The sequence below is a fragment of the Arvicanthis niloticus genome, chromosome 3 (genome assembly GCF_011762505.2).
Source record: "Arvicanthis niloticus isolate mArvNil1 chromosome 3, mArvNil1.pat.X, whole genome shotgun sequence".
Classification (NCBI taxonomy): domain Eukaryota; kingdom Metazoa; phylum Chordata; class Mammalia; order Rodentia; family Muridae; genus Arvicanthis; species Arvicanthis niloticus.
The window spans coordinates 76,539,201-76,566,801 of NC_047660.1; the positions used below are offsets into that span (position 1 = coordinate 76,539,201).

Here is a 27,601-nt window from a genome sequence, read left to right on the forward strand (position 1 = left end):
GCCTCATCTGAGGAAACCACAGCCAGTAAAGTCAGGAGACAGTCCCTGAGAAAGCCTCTCCCTGCACACATCCACCCTGTGCTGTGCACTGGAAGGACTTCCTCTGTTATTTTTGAGAGAGTGTCATGTTGGCCTCTACTTATAACTCAAGGCTTTTGAGCCTGTCAGCCGAGTAGTCCCCAGCACCAGGCAGCTTTCTGCATTAGCTCATTTCAAATACCTCTTTGACATTTTAATTTCAAAAGCAGCAGATTGGTCTCATTAAGCTAAGGAGGAATATACAAATAAAAGAGAAGCTGAGCCCACGTTTAACCCTGAGCTTCCCACTCTCTTTTGGGTCTTCCTCCTGATTCTCCTTAGTGGATGGCTTAGTTATTATCCTGGCCAAGTAAGTTCTATACCTTGACATCCCACCATTCCCCCTGGTACCTATGTCTTCACATCATGTCTTCATGCTCAGGGCTTGAATAAAATGTTCCAATTATGAGCAATGCCCATTTCAAAGTTACCATTCACTTCTATTTCTTGCCATACAGAAGAAATAAAGTATATATGCCAGGAACTTCACTGTGAGGTCAAGACCATGAGCTTCATTTCCCTGGTTTGTTAGCAATACAGAAAAAGATGAAGCCTTGTCCCTTGAAGGACTACATTTTTAATCACTTCGAATAACAGAGGGAAAAGATGTGTCAAACGGTAGAAATGCTACTTAGTCCATTTGGAAAATGACAAGGAAGGCATTCTAAACTGAAGTGGATTTATGTGATAGCTTCCTAATGAGGACCAGTAAGGAGATGTACTCCTGTGTGAAGTCCCCATGCAAACTAAGTCATTATGCACAGATTTCCTTAAAACAAGGAACCAAGCCTACTGCAGAAGGCACATGAATGGGAAGAGAGGAGATGATGCCAGATGGCTCCTTCCAGACCTAAAACTCTGATGGGAAGACTTGAGCAGCCTAGATGTACCAGAGGAATTCCTCTGCCTCATTGATGGGACAGTGCATGTAACTGGTGAACTCATCAAACCCAAGAGGAAGTAATCAGGAGCATTGTAAAGACCCAAGGGCAAATTCCCAACTCTCACTTTGTGGAAAATCCGTGGGTCCCAGAGAAGCAAACTGAAAGTAGCATTTGGATCATGCCTGGTCCAAAGGATAATAGCTGCTCACTACTAAGGGAGAGAGTTGTTGGGAAGAGAGTGGAAGTGAAGTATTTCCCTTGGTCCATACTCTCTCCGGATGATTCTCTCTACTATCCTCACCTACCTCAGATGACTATTCTGTAATTTATACCAGAGAAAAGACAAATTCTAAAAGGATTTTAGCTAATGAGAGAAAAATGTTTGGATTTCTTTGTGTGTGTGTGTGTGTGTGTGTCATTTTATAGATACAGGATATGATGACAAATCTGTGGGAAAAATAATAGCTAAGGAAATTTTTTTTTTCTGAAATGAGAGTAACTTAAGGCATTAGAGTTGGGGTTAAAATTAAGCTCTGAGAGGCCCAGCCCATGTGCAGAAAAGGTACAAACTAGTGGTGGTCTAGGTTGTTTTCTCCCTGGACAATGATCTATTAAGAGAAAGCAGGATGAGGACAAGGAGGAGGAGGAAGAGGAGGAGGAGGAGGAGGATGAGGAGGAGGAGGAGGAGGAGGAGGAAGAAGAGGAGGAGGAGGAGGAGGAGGAGGAGGAGGAGGAGGAGGAGGAGGAGGAGGAACAGGAAGAGGGGAAGACTCCAATCTAAATAGGATTAAGAAATAATCTACATAATTCAGCATCTCAGTGATTCTTGCTAATGTTAAAACCACTGCATGATACTCATCTGGGGAACCTGACACAAGCTAACTGACCAATAGCTTTCAGGGCAATAATAATCAACCTGATGTAAACACATGAGGAAAACACTAGCAGGGGTTTCTCAGCTATTAGCATTTTGGGTCAGACAGTCTTCTAGATAGGGACTCTGCTATGCATTATGGGAAGCTTGGCAGCGTCCCTGGCCTCTATTCACAGGGTTCCAGCAATACCCTCTGCTAGCTATGTCAAGTGCAAAGATCTCCACCTGATGCAAAACACCCGCTGGAGGTAAAACTATTCCAAGCAAAGACATCTTAGGTTTAACTCCTTTCAGGTAACATAGTTTTTAAAAACTATTAAAAAATTAAGGTTTTATGGGTATGTATCTGTATGTGTTGATGAAGTCCATAAGGAGGCAGAAGTCGCACTGTGTTATTCCTTAATACTGTGCTGACCCCCTTGGCTTTCTTAGCCAACTCTCTCAGTGACCTGGAACTCACCTAATTAGGCTAGGCAACATGGCCAGTGAGTCCCAGGGATCTGCTTGTCACTGCTTCTTCAGACTCAAGGGTGCCACCATGTTTCATCTTTAAAAAATTGGTTCTGGGGTTCAAACTCAACCCCCTACACTTATACAGCAAGCACTTTACCAATTGAACTGTTCCCAGCCTGGTGAGCATACCATTTTAACTCAGACCTGAAACTCTCTTTTCTTTTCTAGTTCTTTCTCTAAGAATCTGAAACCCAAGAGCAACTATCAGCATCAGACATGATGTGGCATCTGTTAGGTCTGAACTTCCTGTTGGTGGTACCCTGTATATCAGCACTCTCTTCAGCTCCACCAGCTCTGCACAGGAGCAGTTGGGTGGTTCATGGAAAAAAAAAAAAAAAAAAAAAAAAAAGATGGTCCATAGAGATAGTCCTCTGTAGACCCAAAGAAACGTTGCATGTAGGCTATTGGGAGATCAGTCCAAGACCTTCCCCAGGATCTGATCCCCTGAGTTACCTCATGATGTTGGAGGCATCTTCTGCATCCGGGTCAGCGCAGTACTTATTGGCAAGGATCAGGCATGCATCTGCTGACTCTATCTGAGAGACCAAAAGGGAAAAAAAATCATAACAAACACAAACATATAAATAACTACACTCAACTGCAGTCTCTCTTTGTTACCAGCATTTTAGAAAACCTGGTATTTTGCAAGGAAAGAAAAAGTATATTAAAAAAAATTATAGTTTTGTCAAAAGTGTAGGTTGTAGGTCAGGTTCTTATTAAAGGATAAACATTCCAGCTTGAACCTGAGTAATTATGTTCTTCGTTTGGCCTAGCTGCTTACAGACATGTTTGCCAAATTCCTTCAAATTTACTTAATTAGGCCATCCAATTCCTATTTCCTCTCTCAACTGTCTTATCCCTTCATCCCCATTTTTTTCAGCCAGGAAGTGGAGGTTGGTGGGTTAAACCCCTGCCCTTAGGTAGGCATGTGTACAAAACAGTTGCACATTCAGCAACACAGACTGAATCACCAAGAGGCTGAATCATCAGTGATTAGGAACATTTGTGGCTCTTGTACAGGACATAAGTTCAGTTCCCAGCACCTACCTGGCAGCTCACAACACTAATAATTCCAGTTCCAGGGCACTGGACGCCCTCTTCTGACCTGTAGGCTTCAGGCAACAGGCAGTACACATGCAGGCGAAGCACTCACACACATAAAATTAAAATAAGTAAGTCTTTTTTTTTTTGATTAAAAAAAAATTCCTTCATCAAACCTTATGCACATTTTCATTCCATGTGTCCCAGTGAGAAATCAGAGCTTTCAATAGAAAAACAGGTCTATGCTATTTTCTGTTCATTGCTACTCAGGTATTCAAAAGGCAAATAATTTACATAAATGAAATGATAAGTTGCAGATGGATCCAAAAGGCAACCTACTGACTTATCTTAATGTGAGCCAAAAGGGGGTTTGTTCTGTAGACAGACCATGAGTTTGATGTGCTAATAATTGCTTGCATTTAAATTAGGCCTGTGAACAAAAGCCATTTTCTCTGTATTTATGACTTGGGTCATGTCTGGATAATATTAAGGTGAACTAGCCTTCAGAAGCATGAGAATTCTCATGCTAACCTGGGTCTGCACTTTCTTCTGCTTATAATGTTATATTTCCTAAGTTGTCCCAGCATTTGTTTGGAGGGCTCTGGTTCCCTCAATGGTATGTCATATGTTGTCTCTTGATTTCTTTAATAATGTAAAGACTTTTACACAAGTTCTTTCAAATTTTCTATGTTTGCTGCTATAGCAATTACAGAACTCTTTGGTGACCACAGTCACATTCAGAATCCCTTGGGTTTACATAATATTAATGAACTGCAAGTGTTGAACACACATATGACAACTGCATTAGATGGAAAAAGTAGCAGATGTCAGTTCTCTGTGTCCCTTTCTTTTCTACAGCCTTGCATGTACTTTAAGAGAAGACGCCTGGTTGGAAGGGTCCAGGAAAATATGATGAGCTTATCACCAATTGATGTGTAGTCTGTTTTTGGAAAAGGGATGCTCAAATGTTTTACAGCTTTCGGTAATTTTCATTTAGATATAATAATAGATTTGGGAGTCACACTGAGTTCAACTGGGTAAAAGCTAATCATTCATCATGTTCTATTGTGCACATCTTTTTAATCCATCCCAACTTTAAATTTTTCTACATTTATTTATTATTAGAGAAAGTGGAGAATTAAAATCACCCACTCTTAGAGAGTTGGAGTTATTTTGTATTTTTCAGCCTAATAGTATGCTTTATGAAATTGGATGTACCAGAGTTTGGTGCATATATGTTTACTATTATAACATTTTCTTTGTTAATTGCTCCCTTGATTAGCATAAAGTGTCCTTCTTTGTCTCTCCTGATTGATTTTAGTTTGAAGTCTATTTTGGGGGAATTAGGATATTGGCATCTGCTTGCTTCCTGCTCCCATTGGCTTAGGATGGGTTTTCTATTCTTTCACTTTAAAGTGGTAGCCATCTTTGAAAGTTAGATGAGATTTGTGCAGACAACAGAAAGACGGTTTGTTTCTTAAGTTATTCACCTAATTTGTGTCCTTCAACTGTAGACTTGAGGGCATTCCTACTTCAAGTTATTATTAAAAAGCGTGTGTTTTTGCTGCTGTTTTGTTATTCACTTTGCTGTTTGTGTTTTTAGTCCTATTTTGTGTTCAGTAACTATAGCTTTGTTGTTTTTCTACACTTTCTTGGAAACGCTTATTCTTCTGTCATTTATGTGTGTGTGTCTGTGCATGTGTGTATGTGTGTTTATGACTTTGTATATATATATATGTGTGTCTGTATGTGTGTATATGTGTGTCTATGCCTCTGTGTATATGTCTCCCCACACCTGTGTGTGTGTGTGTCTACATTAAAGCAAGAGGACAGTTTGTAGGAGTTGGTTCTCTCCTCCCACTGAGTAGATCCTGCAGCTCTACCTCAGGCCACTGGGCTTTGCAGAAAGTGACTTTACCCACTGAACTACTGGCATGATATGGTCATGACTGAATATTATAATAATATATATATATATATATATATATATATATATATATATATATATATATTCTTACTTTGGGAGTGGCTGGTTCTGAAGAAAATAGAAGAGTTAATTAAGTTCTATGTTAAGACTAACCTGAGTGGGGGATAGTTATAGATAATCTCGTGTGAGCCCTCAGCAGAGCAACATCCTGGGGCTAATGAACCAGTGTACCAGAGTTAGTAACATCTGAGTTATCTCATTAATGGTTAGGAGATGGCGCTAAGCCTACCTACCTGGGAACCATGGCCCCACCCCTGAAGAAGTGAAAACACTTGTTTCTTCTTACCTTGACTCTGGCAAGATCGTGTGGATTGAGGACAGAGCCCTGATAAAACTCCACCTGGGTGAAATGCCGTTTGAACAGAGCCTCAAGCTCAAGGTTAGGGGAGATGCTGCAGAGACAGAAGAGAGGCAGCTGTTAAAGTAACAGAGTGGGAATCCCGGACTCCATGACTCCCTCAGCTTTAATTTCCACATAAAGATGGAAACAAAGACCCTGACCTTCAGGGCCTCCTTCCCTGCAGTAAATGAAAGACTCATTTAGGAGAACTGAAGCACTCACTCCACTGGAAACCAAATCCAGACATCTCTAGTCTTAAAAAGATTAGGGTCTATGTGGTAAACTGTCCTCTGCTGTGTTACCACTGGGAAATCCAGATCTGTATCATCAGTGTTGATTAGTCATTATATGTGACAAGTTGACTGGACCACTTTAGAAGGCCCAGATTAAGGTGATTTCCAGGTGTCTGTAAGGGTTCTTTGCCATGAAAATCACCTTTGAGTCAGTGAATTTGGGTAAGTAGAACTGTATCAGCCAACCAAACAGGGTTCTAAGGAGAAAAGGGTGGAGGAAGGCCATAGCTGTCTCGAGCTACCGGCCTGTCTACCTACACCATGACATCTTATTCCTTCCATTCTCTTCTGTGGACTAGGATTTCCCATCCCTGCCTTCCTTTGCTTCAAGACTTCATTTAAATTGAGTCATAACACAAGTGGGGATTCAATTTGGAGATGGCAAATTATGGGACATCCCAGCCTCCAGGATTGAGTAAGCTAACGCCTTACCAAGAAGTCTGCCCATGGTAAATGTACTCATATAGAGAGATCTATCCTTAAGTCAACTGTATAGCCTATTCAGGTTTTCTTTCACAATAGTAGCTGACATTTAGTGAGTGTTTCCTGCGTAGCTAACTGGGCTCTTCATACTTCACAGCGACTGATTCATTTCATTCTTACTACAGTAGTCCAAGGAGGTAGAATTGTCTCCTCCGGTCATTGTTGTGGAAGCAGAGGCACAGGGAAGTGAAGTAACTTGCCCAGCCATTCATTGATTAAGTTAGGATTAAAACTAAAAGAGCAATGGGCACTATGTCTATGGTGTACATGGAAATCCATCTACACGGAGCCAGATGGAGACTCAGGAACAACAGTATCAATATGCCTAATACACTGTGTGATAGTTAATACTGTCAACTGGATGGTGTCTAGAATCACCTTGGAGACAAACCTGTGAGCATTTATATGAAGGATTATCTAGATTGTGTTAGGTAAGGGGGTGGGGGTGGGAAGATCCTCCATGAGCATGGCAGCACCATCCTATAGGCTGGTCCCAGACTACACACAAATGGAGAAAGCCAACTGAGCACCAGCATCCATCTCTCTCTGCTTCCCGAACACAGATGCAGTGCGGCCAGCTGCCTCACACTCTCCTCAGCCTGTTCTCCTACTGTGTCTCTATGGATCCTCAGACTGCAAGCAGAAACAGACCTTTCTTTCTTTGAGTGATTTTGTCAGGTGGTTTGTCATAGCAGTGTGAGAAGTAATTATGTCACCCTGCTTCTTCTCTTGTCCTGCTTGGTGCCTCTCCTGCAGTGGTAAACGATCCACACGATTATATTCATTATCCTACCCCAGCTCGTCAGACACAACTGACTGCATAGGTCCACGTTGAGGAAGGTGCTAGGGCAGTGACGTGGATCACTAGTGAGTTCCACTGTTAAATCTTTCAGAAAGAAACTCAGATATAGTCCTAGACTGCCTCATTGAAGTCTACTTTCCACCCTGAACTAGGTTGAACTAGGCTTCATGGTCCAAGGGTTCTAAACTGACCTCTCCATTCTTGTGGGAAAACTACCTCTTACCTAAGGAGCCAGCATGGATCATGGCTTATTCAACCCTGTCCCAATTCCCAACCACCTCCATCTCCACCACACCTCCAGGCACTCAGAGAGAAGCATGAGTTTATGAGGGGTCTGGTGACAGTTAATGGGATCTCTTACTTGTGAAGAAAGACAATCTCCACGTTGACATCATCCCGGTCCTTGTGCAGAAAGTCCTTCAGGAAGTTAGAGACACTCTCCAGAGTAATGTGTCCACACACTACAATGTGCCTGTACAGGAGAAGGCAGTTAGAGCCAACCAGACCCAGCAACATGACCCCACACCCCATTCGTCCGATTGGCAGATGAATGGAGGCAGCTGCAAGAGCAATCAATATACATCTCCCAACTCAGCCCCAGTAAACCCAGTGCCCATCCCCAGAGGGTCATGAGGCAAAGCGATGTCACTAACAGTTGCTCAGAAGCTCCTGGACAGAAAAAAAAAAAAAAAAAGGCATATGGCTGCTCACCTGATGCTGCAGAAAATCCTATTAAAAGCCCAGCCACTTGGCCAAGTGGTTTTATGCATTTAACAATAAGTGACATTACGCCTGTGCTTAAATGCTACATTATCAAGTCCCTTGCAGATTCCTATCTCCCCCTTTCTGCCCACAAAGCGTCCTCCTGGGAGATTTACCGCAGCAGTCTTGGTTTATGACATACAGCTTATCAGGTAATGAGATAACAAATCTTGCTGAAACGATGATTTTGTGTGTAAGAAAGCGGACTTTTATCAGGGTGGCTAATGTGTGGCTTGACACGTTATAGGCTCGGCTGGCCATAAGCAGTAAAAAGGAAATTTTGCATTTTTCCACTATAACTTCTCCAACAATGGGGGCATGTAACACTTTACAGTAAGTGAGCATTACTCAGGGCTAAATGGGGATGGGATGCCCATGGAATGGACAATCAAGCTGCCTGCAGGGACCCTGTCCCCAGAGGGCTGCTGCCTCAGGGTGTTGAGCCTTTCAGGGAGAGTCAAACTAATTCACCTGAAGACCCTTCCAATAGGCAGGAGCCAGGGAGATAGTGAATATGGAACTTTTGGCTTTGTTATAGAGTCGTTTGAACTCTGTTTCTAGAACTATCCCAAGGAAGTGAGATCCTTTCCCAGAGCATTTACGACCTGCAGCTTCTCTAGCATTTCTTCCTGAACCAATGTGACCGTATTAATATCACTGTATCCTTGGCTCATTTACATTTGCTTCCTGACACTTAATCAATCACAAGATCATGATCTAAAAATTGGCCCCACGACCAAAAGGCTGAAGCTTGGCCATGAAGCTATATGCATTGGCTTCTATCAAAGACACTGTGCTAAATGGCTCAACTCTACCCTGTCAGTCTACCCTGCAGACTGACAGCAACAGAGGAGAGATCTCTAGTGTGTCTTAAGACTCGGTCGGGTGGCAAACATGCAGTAAGGCAATTTCCCAGGAAAAATTCAGAATGCCCGGGTCCTTTGCCCTTCATAGTTTCTCTGTTCGTATTGTGATATGGCAGAAAGCTCATTGGCTGGAGGCAGCTTATTATAGGAGGCAGTGATGATGGTTTATGCGATGTCCCATTAGACGTCATTACAAGAGCCTGCCCTTTTGTGGTAATTTGGTGCTTGACTAAGGATGTGAGAATAATGCAGTGTACTCATTGGGGAAAGGATAATGGTGCAGAACAAAGAGTAAATCAATAATATGTGCCGTACAGTTAATAATATTACCATTATGGACTGTTATTGTTACAGTGGTGCACTTAGCAATCAGGCAAGCCATGGTCATGAAGGTGAAGAGTGACAGTGGGGTCCTTCAGAAAAGACATTCTAACATGATCATAATACCCTCTCAACAGCACCAGCTAAGTTGGGGGGGTCACTTAGCCACGCATCCAAACTTAATTCCCAAAGCTCCATATCACTGAACCCTTCTGCTTATAAGGCTTCAAAATACACTACACATAACTGAATTCATGAAATAAACAAACTATTTGGATTTTTTTTTACCATTTTTATCATATCTTAAAATGTTTCTTGTAGCATAAGTGCACATATGGGCAAAGTGTAAGTAGGTATGCAGGTTCTGAATGAGATTTATGATTCTGAATTGTCAAGCATGTTCAGAAAGTGACCAAGAAAGAGGATTTCCCTTCTGGCTTGAACTTCACACAAGTAATAATAGAGTTACCTGGTGCATTCTAATGTCCTACACAAAGGCACTAGGATGGAGAAAGCTCCAACAGGAAGCCAACTTGCAGGTATCTCTGCAGTTGAGGCTGTCTGTGTCTTGGCTGAGATAGCAAGCCAGACACTAGTTTCCCACTTTGATGGCAAGGAGAGGTTACCCCAGACAAGCTACTTATTCCAGTCCATACAAGGAGAAGCTGAGAGGTCCATTCCACCTAGCCAGCCTCTGCATCAGATATTGCAAACTTCAGAGTTCTATGCTGGAATATACCTGCTTATTATTCAAGGCCAGACTCAAATGAATGGTGGCTTGAGACAGATGAACATTCACCCTTCCTGTCCTGTACACAACGAATGGAGTGAGCATCCCCCTCCCATCCCCGTTACTGTTCTGAAATCATTCATCCTGAGAGAGATATGTGTGAAGTGGAAGGGGAGGAGATGAGCCCTGCCCAACACATCACCCTTGAATCAAAGGTTCAGCCAGCTGATTTATTTAGCCTTAGAAAAAGTCATGGTTCTATTATTTGAAAGTGTGCCTGGTACATATAAAATATATTCCAATGCAATCAATATTATCCCTTAAGCCTTTAATTAGCTTTCACTTCTCTTAAGAAGTAAGTAGACAAATGTTGGCAGGAAAGAGGAAGGGGGTAAAAAGATTGACTTTTTTTTTCCAATTTGGCGCTAGCTGTCTGATACCATACTAGACAATTGAAAATATATATCTTTTAGCTACAGCATGATTTCTGGGGTAAAACGCAGTTCTTATCAAAAATGGAAGAAAAAACATCTTCCTTCAACATAATTGGTATTTTTGCTCGGAAGAAAAGGGGGTGGCTGGGGGTAGGGGATTGATTGAAAGCAGATTGCCTTTTTGCCCAGGGAGAGTTATTAGGTACATTATCATGGCAACCTTGAAGAAGCCATATTGTTCCAATCTGCCCTGTATCTGATTTGAAGATGTACGGCCTTCCCCCCTTTGTGCCAATAATCATTTCCCTCCATTTTGTTTTCCATACAATGGAACTTATCAGGGAGCCCACATATTGAAAATGTTTGAATGTTGTCAGAATTGATGGATGGGGAGATGCTGCCTCTCTAGCCCTGTATCATCACCAGAAGATCAGACCTGGCGGCCAATGTCTGAGGAAGTGCCAGACTCTCTCCGGGAGCATGGGGAAAGGTTGGCAAATGGAGATAATCCCACAGGCAGTAGTTTGGGGAGGAATATTGTTTCAGAAAGAAGAAATGTGATATGTATTATCCCATCTATTCAATATGACTGAAAATAGTTTATGACTGAGAGCAGTAAGGGCTCCTTGGAAGCAGTGGATATTTATAGGACATGATTTGAGGAAGGTTAGAGATCCCTGTCCAAATGATCTCTGCTGGCTTCCACAATACCTACAGACCTGCCTGGTGAGATTCATACTCTGATGTCAGACACTAATTAGTTACATAGTCTTAGACAGCTCTCACCAATTTTTCATCTTAGGAGCAACAATTCAGAGCTATACAGTCACTATAGAGAGTCCTTCATTCCTGAGGTTATCTCCAAGATTTACTTGGAGAGCTAATACATGGATGGATGGGCCAACAAAGGAGCCACCATCAGTGTTCTAATAGGGACTGTGTGACATCTTGGTATCAGTACACAGCAAGTGGCCTGTATAATTGCATCTAATCCTCAAACAATTGCAGGTTCTTTATCGGCGGATCTTTAAATCTCCCCTCTGAAGTTGTTTCTGTGAGATGTATCTCTTATGTTCACCGGAAGTAAAAGCAGCTGACCCAGGATGTAACCCAGGTGTTGAGATTTGAGTGCTCAAGGGGAGGGTGCTGACAGTGGAGGGTTGATACCTGTCAGCTTCTGCTCCCTCGGGATAGGCAGGATTGGCCAATGCATGGAGGAGGAGGTACTGCAGGAGTACTTAGAGGTTCAGAGACATTTGTTGTGGGAATGGGGCAGACAGAGACAAAATTCCTATAAGACATCACAGTTTCTCAGCATCTCTAGTTTAGGCTACATCTGCTCAATTGGCCCAGAAGGTTCAAGGAAACAAACAAACAAACAACAACAAAATAATAAAAAACACAGAAATTGCCAATGCCTCTGTGCATAGACTCTAAACCAAACTTTAACATTAGTCATACAGTCTGAGAAGACAAGAGGCTACAAAAGTAACGTCAATATCTGGGTCATACTTTGCATTCCCATGGATCTGAGGACTTTTCCACCAGACCAGGAATCTGAAGGATAACAAAGAGATGACCATTTATAGCAGAAGTTATTTAAGTGGGTCACACTGAAAGGAACTGAACCATTTTCATCTGTGGCTCTGGATGTAGTCTCTTTGAGCCCAATGTTAATCTTCATGCCTGGATTCTATGTGGCCCTGATCCCTTGGACTGTGAAGACAGACAACAGATCTAAGTCAGTAGTCATTTCTACTTTAATCTGATTGACACTTGTGGGTAGGATAAAGCTTGATTGATGAACAGATATTTCTGAGGCAAAGGTAACTTAAATGTCAGCTAATATTAATGGCTTAGATCCATCTCAGATGTACAAGGAAGTGTGGTAAATATTAACACGATGGTAGCAAATGACTTGGTGGAAGGAAGTTATTCAGTTGGTACCAACACTGAGTAAGGGCCCTAGTCGGTGGGTTAATTAGAGATGGGTAACATACGTAGGCTGTGCAACAACTAAGGCGTCTTGTGGTTGAGTGTGATTGCATCATGACAGACCAATGTATGGCTACACTGGACTCTCTCAGGGCTAACTGGGAACTGCCACTTACTTATGCCATCAATCATCATTCATCATCAAGTATTTATGACAGTGCTCCTCTGACCACTGGCCACCTCCACCTCTAGAATGTGGTCATATATATTCACCTCAGTCACTCTGCTTTTGTTGTTCTGGTGGGCCAGGATGGCCAACATTCCAGAGTCAAGTGGCAACCTGTTTCAGAAGCCAATTCCATGCCTGTTTTTTAGGGTGGCCTTCTAGCAGGAGGTATAAGAGGAGGAGGACAGGGCTTTTCAAGGCCCTGATGATGGGCCACTGAGGAGTTGTTTAGAGTCAGTTTAGTTCAATGAGAGCAAAAATCTACATACTTTACACACACACACACACACACACACACACACACACACACACACACACATACACACACACACACCAGACAATATTTATGAGATCCAACCACCTTTGAAACATTTTACACTTTACCATGACAGGGTATTGGCGATAGGTTCGGGTATATCTTAACTTCAGAGGGTCTGTGGCACATACTTTGTCTAACGCCTCTATTCATTTGATAAGGTAATATGCTTAGCACTTGGTGCCAGTTGAACACTCAGGAAGGGCAAAACAGCCCCCTCTATTTGATGCCTTCGGAAAAGAAGCATCATCAAATGATGTAGAAAGGACCTTGGCTAGGCAGCAAGAGACTGGGGAGCAGGTCTCTGTGACTTGGAGCCAGTCACTATAAGTGAAGAGGCTGACCTCACCCACCAGATCCTCATGAATCCCTATAGTGTGCTTGTTCCCTGCCTATATGCTAGTTCTTGTCATCATTTTATCTTGTCTAGACGTCTGCAGTCCCTTCCTGATTGATTTTCCTGTTTACTCCGACTACCTCCCTCAGTCTCCCAAAAGCCAAAGAGTAAAGACTGAGGCAAATCTGACCACAATCAGGTCTTCTAAGGTCAGGGAGGTCTTAGATCTCTCCTTAGCCAGGCCTCGCACCAGGAAGATAGTATAAAATGCATGTCTCTGGGATGTTTATTTTTAAAGATACTATATCCATTTTTACTGGAACAAGTATAAAGAACTTAAGAAACCCATAGCCATCCTGTCACAATAAATCATACGGAGTAAATTGAAAATCCTATAGAGCTTTTTCTGAATACATTGCACTCACTTTGTCAAAGAGGTAGATGAAATGTGGCATGTATTGATCGAGATGTCTCTGTGAAACTATAATATTTATATCAAATACATATGCTAGACTCTCTTCTGTCTTTCTGCTGAGCCTTCTAATCATGCCTTTCTCATCCCACCTCTTCCCAGCACCTCCCACCATTAGTAGCCCTTGGCGTGGGGTGATTGGATTTTCAGGAGTGCTTGGCAAGAATGGGTAGCATTTTATCACACAGAAGTTGCATAGTTAGAGGCCCTACAAGCAGCCACATGGTAGTCAGTACCAAGCATCATGTTTGCCCTGCTGTGTTGAACTTGAGCTTTCTTATGAAAGCTGAACTTTACTTCCCACGTCACCCAACCATGTATTTCTGGCTGCTTTGTCTTAAGGCAACCGGTTCTGATTTGAATTGTGCCTTCAGAACAGTTTCTATTGAGTTCTCTCACCCCACTGCAGAATAAAAAGCAAATCCATTCCAACCTTCCTTCATTTTTCTTTACTTAAAACAATCTGTTCCCGGGAGTCTGTCTTAACTATGGGGAAAGACTGTCACCAACAATCAAAGCAAACTGACGAGAGCCTGCCGTTTGTATCTTTTCATCCTACCCCAGCATCTAGCTCTAGCTTAGCCTGCACACACAGACACACGCCATTGATTTTCAAGACTTATTTGTTGCAAAAGTATGCTTGGCTTGGACACTAAACCAGAGGAAATGTGGTCAACATTTAACAGTAAACTTCAAGAATGGTGTCCAACCCAGACTCCTCGAATCTTTTCCCAAGGGCCATAAAGGAGCAAAAAAAAAAAAAAAAAAAAAGAAAGAAAGAAAGAAAAGAAAACAAAAAAACACAGAGTACTTACATGCCCACAACCCCAACCTGACTATAACTATTTCCTGTAAGAGAAAGGGAGAAAAAAAAGAAAAGAAAGAAAGAAAGAAAGAAAGAAAGAAAGAAAGAAAGAAAGAAGGGGAGGGGCTCCCAAGAAGGTTTAAGGCTAAGATCACCTACTCTTGGCCACATCTACTGCTTTGCTAATGAGAAAGGAAGGAAATGTGATCTGCCTCCCTCCCGGTGAGGAAGAGAAGGGAGCAATTGTCTTATGCAGCTGTCAACAGGAGTATTTTGGAAAAGGCAGTCTGCTTTACTGCTTCACTAAATGGGGCAGACAGTGGAGCAAACAGATCCAAACAGCTCAGCAAAGGCACCTTCATGAAGCAGAGCTCCAAGGTCAGGGAGCAGAGCATTGAATGACCCAGCAGAGGAGACTGGGGAGCCCTTTCCCAGAACTTGGCCTGCAAAACTGATGCATGTTGTCATTTGTAGCTGAAAACTAAGCCGCCATTCCAAACCATCATAAGATCTCCATAATCAGACAGGACACAGGATCAGAGTCTGTCTATGGGTAAGGAATGACTGACTACAGATCTGTTGTAGCTTGTAACCTCCATGGACTATCAGTCCAAGGCTTGACAAAGACAGTCTTAGCATAGGCCGGTTCTACCTATCAAGCATACACCATTCATTCTGTCAAAAAACATCTCACATTTAATTACACATGGTTTTGTTTTCTCTAATCAAGTTTCCATGGCCAAGCGAGCCTAATCGTTGCTTGAGATAATGATAGGAGTTGAACCATGCTGGTGGCTAAATTGTGTATTGTATGAGTATGAATTTCTGCTTCCTGGATCATACAGCCTCATTTCTGGCTGTTTTTCTGTCCTTTCTGGTGCCCTGGATTTTAATAAGTTACTTTAGTGGTTTAAAAAAATGCTTAGTCAGCAAAAATCAATTTCTGTTGCTTACAACCATAGAACCTTAAGGGTAGATTTGTTGACCTTTGTTTCAGTTTCTCATTTAGTTTGTACAAGTGCCCAGTGCTCCGGTATTATCACATCACTGCCACTTTGCTATGTCTTTTTGCCTTTATTTCCTTTTAGAGAGAGGAGATTGTATATGGACATGTGCAGGTGGGTACATATACACAGTGAAGCCAGAGGTTGGCATCGGGCATCTTCCTCCATCACTCTCTACCTTATTCACTGAACCTGGAGCTCACAGGTTTGGTTAGGCTGGACAACTAGTGAATTCCAGGGATCCACATGTTTCTGACTCCCCAGCTCTTGGATTATGGGTATGTGCTCCTGTGTCTGGATTTTAAAATATACTTTCTAGGATAGGAAAACTCAGGACCTTATGTTTGCACAGCAAGCACTCTACACTCTGGCCATGCTCTCAAGCCCTAGACAGCCTTATTAATAAGTAATCCTACAATGGTGAGGCAATCACAAATTCTTCCTTGGGTCTCCTAATGCACTCTGGCCTCTACATTTCATTCACCTCGTTACTTGGGATGCAGTGACCCTTAGCCATTCTCAATAGAACAGGACACCTTTGACATGACCTTTTCCATTCTGGGAACTTTCCTTCCCTGAATAACATATTTTTCTCTTTAGATCAAAGAGGCTCTACCTGTCTCTACTTGCTGCTGCTGCACCTGGACAAACACAGAGAACTCCAACCCAGACAGGCCAGTCTCACCCCTTGGGAATGAAGGTGGATGAGAGAAAAATGATTCCAAAGACGTAAAAAGTTTGTAGTTTTATCTTTTGGAAGGGCATTGATTTGTAAGCTGAATCCAACCTCTCTCCCTAACACACTTGGCAAGTCATTCACCCTATGCCTACATCACATTCTACTGGGACTGTCTCACTGTCCCACTCTGATAACCTGATGCATCTTCCCCATATTGCCCACTAGACCCAAAGGGTGCTGCCTCAGCCATTCTCTCTGAGCATACTCAAAATACATACAGATGCCCTCCAAAATGGGCAGGGTCTACATAGAAGGTTTCTACTTCACTGATGCCAAAGGCTACCTATACAGTCATTCTGTTCAATTTCAATTTGACAGTAAACAAGTTATGTGGGTTATCCAGCACTGGATCTATGTGAGATGGCCTTGCCCAACTGTAGACTAATGACTTGATTTAGACTTTAAGGTAGGCAGATCTAAACTAGTATGCTCAGTAGGTTAAATAAACCAAGTGCATTTTATACACAGGTTATTTTCTACTTATAATGGGCTTATCAGGAATGTAATACCATCTGATGTTGAAAAGCATCTGCACTGGCATCAGCCTCCATAGAATGCCAGTATCTGCAACCCCCAGAGGATTTGGAAGGAGCCATAGACTCAAAAGCCTGCTGAGGCTGGATACCTGTATAGCCTAGGAAGAAGCAAACTTCCCAATATCACCACCAGGTCCCAGGTCCTCCTGAATGTCCCCACAGCCCCCTTTCCTGGGTTGCTTAGATCTCTAAGACTTTTAGGCATACTGGCTTTCTGCTGTTACCTCTGCCCTAAACAGCCCCAGCGAGCTCATTCAACAATTTGAGTTATCACATGCTCTTAGGAACACACTCTCTAATGTGCTTCCTGCCTTCATGATTATTTCACACCTTCCTGATTTTATTGTACCAAATTCCAGCCAAAAGAACAGTTCACTGCTATGATGTTACTACATAATCAAGCTCCCATTTAGCTGCCACTGGCTCCTTGGATAGCTCTGATTGGATAAGGTCTCACATACTCTCCAAGAGAGCAACAATCACACACTCTCTCTCTTTCTATTAACCACAAAGTCCAGCATGATTCCTGGCTCATGGGAAGGTTTGAATAATTGTTGAGCCAATGTGTTGCAATCAGTGTTTTTCTAAATCTGCTTTAGATGCAAGCTGGCATGACCCTTTGGCATCTGAGAGAAGCATCATAAAACTTCTTGGAATGGCATACATGTATCTCTGATCTGTCTCCACATCTCCTTATTGGAATGGCACAAAGGAGGGAAAGCAGATGACCTTTACTGACAACTGGTTCTCACATTTAGAGCAAGTCTCCATGGTTGTGGGGGAGGAAGCAGGCCACTGCCATGTAATACTAGTACTGTGTGGAGGTTCAACTCTGACAGCAACAGAATCCGATTTCCACAACCTTCACACTGCATTGGCTTCTATGAGATTTTAATACAAAGAGATGCTAGATTTGGCCAGTTAGAAAGTTTGCTGTTTTATTTTCAGAGCATGGTGACAGCAGTGGTGGAAAGAACCCGAAGTCTACGAGAAACTGCTCGTCACAACTCTGGAAAGACTTCTATCAGAATGAATGGCATGCCAGGAAGACAGAAAATAGGGTGCAACTTAGTCTCGGATGCTTGCATTTGTTCCTGGGATTCTAAATCTACCCAGCAAGGACTCACTCCATCAAACATGAGGCTGAGCAGAAAGAGTCTTTCGGAATTATAATTAGAAAATTCATAATCAGAATTCCTTTGTAAATGGAAGTAAGAATATTTGAAAGCAAAAGTCTATGCTTGAAAGCGCCCCCACCCCACAAGGTACCCAGTTCATCTCCCACCTACATTTCTATTCTTGTTTGAAGAACAATAGGTGGAACGTTCTGCTAAGTGTGTGGAAGGGAAGAAAGACAGCAGGGAAGGGGGGCAGAGGGGAAGCCTTCATCCCATCTGCATTATCCAGAGTTTGATTGACTATGCAGCCAAGTCTCTTTTCAGGAGATGTTCAAGTTTGAAAAGGACTGAAGACATGACTTAGAAGAATCCAAAGCATATGCCAAGGTGGAAGTATTCATATCCTCACCCACCAAGACCCTTGCCATTGGAAAGGACTACCTAGGACACTACAGTATGTGAGACATTCTAATGCCAAATGTTTTGTGATCTGCCTCTCGGTACCCAATTTCAGAAGTCATCAGGGGGCATTTTCCCAAAGTATAAGGGCAATCTGATTTTTTTCTTTTTTTCCTCTTTCTACAAAAAGTTTAATGCTAATCAAAGCAGAATGCTTAATCAGTTCAAGATGGTCTGTCAGCTTGAATTATCTATTTGTCTTCCTATTTACTGTATCTGTCTGTCTACAGTTCTTTCTATCTTTGTGAAAATCAGTTATTAGGGCCCATGTTTCCTTCTGACTACAATCGCTACCAGATGAACCTCCCTGGTGATATGTTGATGATTTGCTAATTTATGGTTTTTAAAATCTAGGAATCCTGAGATATTGCAGAAGAGTCACGTGGGCTATGAGAGGAGAAATGCTCAATGCGTTTCTTGACAAGGGATCAAAGATTGTGTAAAATAGAAGACTTCAGTCCCATTTCAACCTGAGCGATGTCTGAGGCAGAGAAATCGTAAATGACATCTTATAGGAAACATCCCTCCCAAGAGCAGTCCGGCCTTTGCAGGCCTGGGAGAAGTCAGAGTGAGCGTCACTCGAGATCCACGTAAACAGGAAAGGAAAGCAGGCCCGTGGTATCAAGCCAAGATAGCACCACATGAATCAACCCACATCCCACTCTTGCACACTGGAGTTCAGGCTGAGAGCAGTCACGGCATTGCAGGAAGACTCCCTAGGATCTGAGGCAGGTTTAAATAAGCTCTCAAGCTGAACTTCCCAACCACTTCGGTGGCCAGATAGCACGGAGCTCAAGAGAGAGCGAGAGCTGTGGTAAGGCTGGAGGGTTTAAAAGGTGTGCTGGAATGTATCTGACCCTGATGCCTGGCACAGAGCAGGCAGTCAATAAACACATGTGGAATGAATAAACATGAAGGTATGGCACATGGTGACTCTCTTTAGACAGGGGTAGACCACAGAGAGGGCAAATAAAAAGAATCTTTGTAAGGAAATAACCATATTATGACCTTTTTAAAAAAATGCCCTGGAACCACTGTGGGTAAAACCTTACGGTAGGGAGAAGATGGAGGGGTAGCCCATGTTGATCCAAGGTAGTAAGTAGGTAGAAAGAAACACACAGTGTCTGAGAAAAAGATGGAGAAAGAGAGAGAGAGAGAGAGAGAGAGAGAGAGAGAGAGAGAGAGAGAGAGAGAGAACATGAATGAGAAGAGAGTTCTATTTTGAATAAATAGCTAAACTAGACCCCAATCATAAGAAATCAGAAGAAAATTGATACATCCATGTACAATTAGGAACGTTCTGGCAAGTTGGAGATTGTGAAGGAGATATAGTTATTCTCTGAATTCTCAGAGCATTGGGTCCTGATGAGGGTAGAAAATATGGTCCCAGGTATACATGGAGTCCTTTAAATAAATTCACTGCTATCTCTTGGAAATTAAGAGCTTAAAATGAACCAACCTACAAATGCCAAAACTGACCCAGATAAACCAATATGATATTTGTATGTACATGACCAACACTGAAGCTAGAGAGATGGCTTCATTGCTCTGGAACAAGATATAGGTTTGGCTGTAGAAACCACTCCCCCCTCTAGAATATGGAAGTCACCAAGGAGATTTTCCTTCCATGCTAATTACATTCAGTTTCCTGTTCTCCTTTGTCCACCCCTTGCCTTTTATTATTCCTTCCTTTCCACATGTCCTCTCAGCTTCTGGCTACCAAAAATCTGTGAAGCCTTCTACACCCACCCTGTTCTCTCTGTCCCAAACACCTGGGCCAGAACTACCTCAGTTTGGGGCCACTGAAGCCACATCATGGGAAACACAAGGTCTGGATAGCTCCCCAGCTGTGCTGTCTCTATCCAGGGGGTTACAGCTGATGGATTCCTCTCTGTGGCCAATTATTTTCCATGGCCCTTGGCCATATGACCTTGGACCATGATCTTGTCAGTTCTCATAAACTAACCAGAAGTAGAATGAATTACACTCAGAGAAGAAACCTCTGGGGAGACAATAAGAGGCTGTTGGAGGAAAAGACAGCAAACCAAGAACCCCAAGGCCATGGGAGTCTCAGTATCCTCCATGCCTCCACCACCTCTGAGCAGTTTTCATTGTACATGAAGAGAAGGAAGCAGAGTCAAAGGCCTTGGGAGGCAGGCTGGGCTGTAGGAGGGCTACTACACTGAATAAGATTTAGGGTCTCAGCACAAGGGGCTAATTGTCCCCAATCTTTCCAACATGGATACTATTCTTGGTCTCTGGTTGAACCCTTTGTTTGTTAACACTTTGGTCTCTATTCTTAGGTGTCCAGATATGTACCCTCATCTACTGCTGGGATAGATGACATAATGAAAAGGGTGAAGAAGGCCTCAACAGATCCTTGACTCTCAGGGACAGGGAGGAAGTTTTGGGAATGCCACAGGAAATAGTTATGCTGTGCCAAACACATTGATTAAAAGTCACAAGGATGCACCAAGGGAACCCCCATGTGCTCCAACACTCGCATGTAGCTGTCCTCCATATTCTCCAGCACCCGCACGTGACTGCTGTGTCTTCCAAGCCTTACGTTAATCTATCATACTGACTTTCCATCCTAAATGATCTTTGGATTTCGTATTTTTGTGTCTCTGTAGTTTGTGGGTCATATGTTACGGTCAGTTGTCTGACAAGTTAATATATTGTTATGAGTAGTGACTGCTGAATAAAATATGCACATACCAAAAAAATCTCTTAGCTATGTATACATTTAAGTTGTTTTCTAGGTATTTGCTGAATTTAGTCCTGGGGGGCAGCATGTACACATGCATGGATGAGGACAGCACATGCATTTTTGCATGCAACAGAACTCAAAGTGCTGCCCGCTATTTTAAGAGTCTAAACTCCAGCTCTCAACAAAGCTAAGCCCCTTTCCTTTTGCAAACGCATTTAATTTTATCTGGAAACTTTTTGACGTTCAGAATAGAACAACTGTAGTTTCTCATTATGTTTGCTGCCAGAATCCATGCTTCGTTGCTCAAGTAAAGACCTTATATTGCTAATTACTACCACATGCCCATATCCCAAGCGAAAGGAAACTTATTGATTCTGACAGCCCATTCTCTCAACACTGAATTCCAAATGAAAACTCAAATTTTGGCCAAACATAACATTTCATCAATCTTGTTCTACTGACTGGAGAACCAACATCAAACAAAGGGTGCTAATGGCCCTTTATTACCGTTCCTTTCCCAAGCTTATATTTTCTGATGAAAGATCTAAGTGACCAAGGGCTTCTTTAAACTACTTGGTAATTAGCTTTTGAACCAGGAAACAATGCATAAAGTAAAGAGAACAGCCCCGGTGTTGATGACAGGACGTACACTATATCCCGCAGGGTCTGGGGACTTTGGAGACCCAAAAGAGAACATTAAAAGCAAAATGCATTTTCACAAAGGAAGGGGGGCAGAGAGAGAGAGAGAAAGAAAGAGAGAGGCAGAAAGGCAGAGAGAGAGGGAGGGAGAGAAGAAGAGGGAGAGGAGGAAGAGAGGGGGAAAGAGAGAGGACAAGGAGAGGGAGGGAGAGAAAAGGAAGGGTGAAGAAGAGAGAGAGTGAGGGAGAAAGAGAGAGAAAAGGAAAAAGAGAGGAAACCCAGGGTAAAAGTGATAATAACAGATTACAGAACCAGAACAAAACTGGAGGTGGGTCCTTGATCTAAAGTCCTCAGCAGGTGTGGCTTTGGGTGGAAATGCCAGACATTAAACCTGACTAGATCAGACCAGGGCAGGCCAGTGAGTGCTGGTCTCAGAATCTCATTTCAGGCCACCCATCAACAAAATCTGTCAGCCAACAGCCCACCCATACTGGGCCACAAACACTACTCTGAAAAAAAAAAAAATCCCACCTGGAAATTAGAGTCAAGAAATAGTTTCAACTTAGATTTCAAAGCAATTGATTTTATTGACTTCATTGGGGACAGGGAGATGCTGGCTGAGACCAATAGGCTGGGACAGCTATAATGAGGGCCTGGGACCCTTGGGATGTCGTCTGCTTTATAGAGACCTGTCCATGTCTTAAAGGCACACTGAATTAGGAAGCTGTTTTCCTCCTGGCTTGAGATAAATGATGAAAGAAAATCTTTGGGCTTATTTGGCCTTTTGGAACCAACCGATGGCCCAGACATCAGAACAGCTTGGTTCTAACCTCATCCAGGGTTGTTAAGATAATAGGAGGGGAGAGGCCTACAGCGGGAGATGGAAAGACACACCGCCTTACTGAGAAGGTGCCAACTGGCCTCTTCTCCCACTGTCCTTTGTGTCTGTGAAAGGAAATTGCTGTCCTGTGGGTAGTTCAAGGAAATGAGCACTTTCTCCACCTCCTCATTTTCTGAACAGAAGACTGGACACCTGAGCTCAGGATGTGTTGGACTCAATAATCAGAGCGAGGTTCACTGGGCTCCATCCAGCAGGGCCAGTTGTCATGCTGGGAGGGGCAGCCATGGGGAGAAGGTCCTACAGGCCAGGTTCTAGTTTTCCAAACTAAGGTAATAATTTGGCAATCAGTTAGAATAAGTAACAAGATAAAACAGTTCCAGTGACAGGCGACAGGGGACTGGCATGAATGGGACCATTTGCTGCATTTTAACAGAGATGCGGGTATCAGTCCCTGGTATGTATATCAGTTCACATTCTTCTAGGGATGTACAGCATGCTTGATGATTTTATTCTATGAAAATCATAACCTGAATGCCCCCCCACCCCCAGAGCTTTCAATGCCAACACTTAATTGACTTTTGAAGATAGTTGTAACCATCCCATCCTGCCACCTTAGCTCCTCCATTGAGATAGCCCTGTTAGAGGATCAAAAGAATAAGTTTCCAGCATCAACATCAGAATAAAACTGTTGGACTCATGCTCTGTTGGACTCATGCTCTGATATTGGTGCTGATGAAATTGATATTGATGATACTGATGCTGATAAACTCACCTGAGCAGAAACTTAAATAGTCCCTAAGAAGAAAACTTTCACGTTTGAGAAATCAAACAAGAAACTACAATACTAATTGCCTGTGGCACCCTGACACCCTAATTGTAATAGTTCCTGCCCAGAAGGCATTTCCATCCTATAATTGAACCCTTTAACAACAAGGTCTCCTTGCAGCCACTGGCACTTCTAGTAGGGAGGGCGGGCCAGGCCTTGACCTGTGCTTGACACAAAGGACAGTGGGAAAAGACTTCTAGCACCCATTAGTGTACGTGCCAAACCTACTAGGAGATCATGAGACCTCAGTTGCAGAGACAAGAATTTGATCATATCACCAGGTCATGAAATGAGCTTGGTGTGTATGGTAGGGTATAAGGGTTCCAGGTGCACACGGACACCTTTGAATAAAATTTACTGTTATCTCTTACAAATTGTGAATGGCCACAAGACCTCAAGATGGTCCAGCCATCTCCCATGCTCTGAAACCATTCTCCTGCAGAATGTGCACCCTCCCTCATTAAAAAAAAGCAGGCAGGATGGAGGAGGAAAGGGGTCAATTCAATGCCACTGCTGGAGGGACTTTTCAAGTCACTCAAGCACACGTCCTCAGGTGCAACTGACTTACTTTCTGCCTCCATGTTTGTTAAAAGTCCCGCCGAATTTATTCCGATTCAGGATGAGAGCAGCAATTTCGGGCACGTAGCGGGCAAACATTGCCTACATGCATGAGACAAAGAAACAAGAGCCAAACAGAAATGGCATGCAGAGAGGCTCCTACGCCGCGGAGGCCGCGAAACCTCTTGGCATACTTACTTTCTTCCACTAACCGCGCTATAGGAGCCCCCGTATTTCTTGCGGTTTCCTATTAACTCTATGATTTCAGGGACGTAGCTGGCAAACATGGCCTGAGGAGAAGAGGGGAGACAGAGAGAGACTAAAAAGACAGGCCAAAGAAAGGGTGACCTTTTCAGAGGGGGATACTAAGATCTGAAAACACAAAAGGATTAGACCTGCGAAGGTGTGGATTCATGTGTTGGATTATACAACAATAACAAGACAGAGGGGGAAGCTCCTAGAAATACACAGAATGAAACAAATGTGAGTCGACCTAGACAGCAGAAAACAACAAACCACAGTCAAGGAAAAGATAAGGGGGGCAATCGTAAACAAGCTGGCATCCTCTTCCTGAAGAGAATTAGATAAGAGGCTTGTAGAATGGTACAAGTATTCACACACACACACACACACACACACACACACACACTCACCATGTGCAATCACAGACACACACATGCACACACACATGCATGGACATACATGCACACATACATACATACATACATACATACATACATGTGCACACACCCACACAGGCATGACCATACTAAAGTGCACACATGACGTATGCACGCACACACATGTATACATTTCTGTCAAAAAGTCCTTCCAAATAACACTCAAAGGAGAATTTTTTATGAGTGGCTAAAGACACTAAACACTAAAAGAGGATTAAAAATAAACATTTCCATTTAAAAATGACTAAAAAGCGTAAGAGGTCAATTTTGGAAATCACACAACAGAAAAGGATAGCAAGGAGACATGAAACTGCCATGTTTTGCCCAACAAAGACTGTCCTGTGGCTGGATGATGGGGTCTCCTTAACTATGGGGCTCTGCAGGAATGCTGCTAATGTCCACCCCCACACACATTTATATACATTTTGAAAAATGTATATGTCCTATGCATACAGACAGAAATGTATGCATCACTTCATATAAATGTGTGTGCAATGCACATACGCAACAGCTGTGTGTGGACTAGAATCTTAGTCACTTACCTCATACCCAGAAAACAAAAATCATACTTCATTATGAGCTACTTTGTAAGAGAAAATGAAGCAACTGCCAATGTGTTGCCTGGGAGTTCACTGGAATTACATCATATGCAGTGGTCTCTTACTTCACAGGGACTAATGAAACCCATTGCAAGGAGAGAAGTGGAGTGGGCTTTGGACACAGTCATGTTCTGACTATAACGACATTTCCTAAGTGAGGGGACCCTGCTCATTAGGGGCATGTGCCAGCCACAGTGTTTGTTGGAAGTTTGGGGAGGAACATAAAGGGGAGGGGAACTCTTGAAACCGCCATCTGTCTACAGAGTCTGGACAGCATCTACCAGAATCAGCAGCAGCTACTATATCTGATATTGAATCTCATTACTAAAGGACACTCTCATTTTTTAATGGCATGCCTCCCTTAAAACAATTAGGTTTATTCCTAGCTACATGGTTGTCCCCAATGAGGACAATATGCCTGGTTCTAAGAGACAAGCATAACACTAAAGAAATAAGCAACAAAGTCATTATGGTATTTGGATTTAGTTCGCCTGGTTGCATTAAGGCAGTAACTTGCTTCCAGTGCAAAACACATAAAAGCGCTATGTCTAAGGAAGTGGGTATTGGCAAATATTAATAACCATTAAAATGGACACAATAAGAAAGAGGTTTCTTTTTTACCAGTCCCCCGAGGATGAAGAAGACCATGAAGAGGCGTCCAAGCGTGGTTTTTGCATAAACATCCCCGTAACCCACTGTAGACATTGTGACCATGAGTAAGTAGACACATTCCCAGTACGTAAGTGCCTGGTTGTTTTGGAAATTTTCCCATGGGTCCCCTGAATTCTCCACCTACAGCAAGATGGGGGAGGGAGAGAAAAGAAATCCATCAGATGTTCATATGCATAGTGTATGTGAAACAGGATGCCCAGAGTTCCAGAAAGCTATTTTTGCCTAAGTTTCTTATTCTCAGTAAAGAACAGATGATTCTCATTGCTAGTCACTAAGGCATGATGCACCAGAAACCCTCAGGGGGTGTCAGGGAAGAGGAAGTAGATATAGCAGCAGGGAATGCCCACTGACTGAGGAGGGCACCAAGAGAAGAACGGAGATGGGGAGGAACATCATTGGTGTGCTTTCTTGCACACCCTTTACAGCATCTCTTTAAGGCAAGTGTGAGATGTCTCTTTCTGCCGGTCCCTTGGGAATTCCTGCTGATGCTCTAGACCTTCCACAGAGGGCTCCACACTTCCTTTCATCACTGTAACCAAGGACACCAGACTCAACCTCACATCTACTACCTGAATCCCAAATATCATCTGGGCTTCTGGGTTTGCTTGTCTTTCTTCACCCAAGCCCACAAGCAATTCTGAGCTTCCAGGTTTGGAAATTTCCTCTGGAACAAGAGGAGTGACCTCTTGGGAACTGCAGTCACACACACACAATCACACACACACACACACACACACACACACACACACTAGACTAAATGGCTGCAGACAACCTCAGTGAAGGGCCATCGAGTCTATAGTTTCTGTTGGGCTGCAGAGTTTCTGGGGTCTGTACAGCTGCTCAGAACTGTGAGCTTGGCTGAAGCCCAGCAGAAGCAGAGAGTGGGTGTTAATGCAGGGATTTGGGGAACCTGAACCCAGAACTGGCAATTGCCTTCAGAAGTGATTGAATGATAAAGAGTGAGATTTGACTGTTTGCACACAGGGACTGGAGAGGTGGCTCAATGGTTAGGAACCATTGTTCTTACAGAGGAGTGAAGTTCAGTTCCCAGCATGCACTTCTAGTAGCTTAAAATCTCTGGTAACTCTAGCCCCAGGGGACCTAAAGCCCTCTGCTTCCCTCCATGGGTACACTCACATATGTGCACATATCCCTACACTAACACAATGCATACACATAATTAGGAAATATATGCAGCCTTGTGTAAAATCCATAATTATCTTGCTGAGCAAATGGAGACAAAGTCACTTATTCAAAGTTTTTCAGTCTGACCTGCACTCCTTTGGATTGTAACAGTTTATGCACAGATGAAATGTGCATTTCATAGTAACTCCACTCTCTGAAAGCCCACTAGAGAAACCTGCCTTGGGGAGGTGAGAAAGGTTTGGCTTGGTAATAGCATTCAAAGAGTCATTAATTAAAAAAATCAAAGACATTTGGGGGGTTTTGAAACAACTTGAGAAGTCATCTAGCAAGAGAGTCAACAACAATGGCGGCTTTCTGCGTGAGAGAAGAGGGACTCATCCTGGGAACTGCATTTGCTATTTACAAAGAGCTGCTCAACTTCAAACTTTCAGCATCAGCGCCAGACTTTTTCTGGGTGTTTGCTGTGGAAGCACTGCCATCTTGTGGCCTTCTGAGGTTATTGCATACAGAATGAAAAACTAGGCAAGTCTCTGAAACAATACAGGTAAAGCTAAAAAAATATAGGTTGATCCTAA

General features: G+C 43.0%; 1 protein-coding gene across 18 annotated transcripts in view; it reads right to left on the reverse strand.

Annotated features, from left to right (window-relative positions):
• Positions 1 to 27,601, reverse strand: part of Kcnma1 (potassium calcium-activated channel subfamily M alpha 1) — a 691,955-nt gene that overhangs the window by 202,267 nt on the left and 462,087 nt on the right. For 16 of the 18 annotated variants that reach the window (XM_076931244.1, XM_076931240.1, XM_076931238.1 and 13 more), the window contains 5 exons: positions 25,830 to 26,000; positions 24,128 to 24,219; positions 7,657 to 7,767; positions 5,664 to 5,769; positions 2,803 to 2,885 (listed from right to left, as the gene is read on the reverse strand). In XM_076931244.1, the coding sequence (XP_076787359.1) occupies positions 2,803 to 2,885; positions 5,664 to 5,769; positions 7,657 to 7,767; positions 24,128 to 24,219; positions 25,830 to 26,000 (563 nt within the window). Of the gene's footprint in view, positions 1 to 2,802; positions 2,886 to 5,663; positions 5,770 to 7,656; positions 7,768 to 23,939; positions 24,032 to 24,127; positions 24,220 to 25,829; positions 26,001 to 27,601 lie in introns of all 18 variants that reach the window. The other 2 variants (XM_076931239.1, XM_034498546.3) reach the window with 1 other exon arrangement.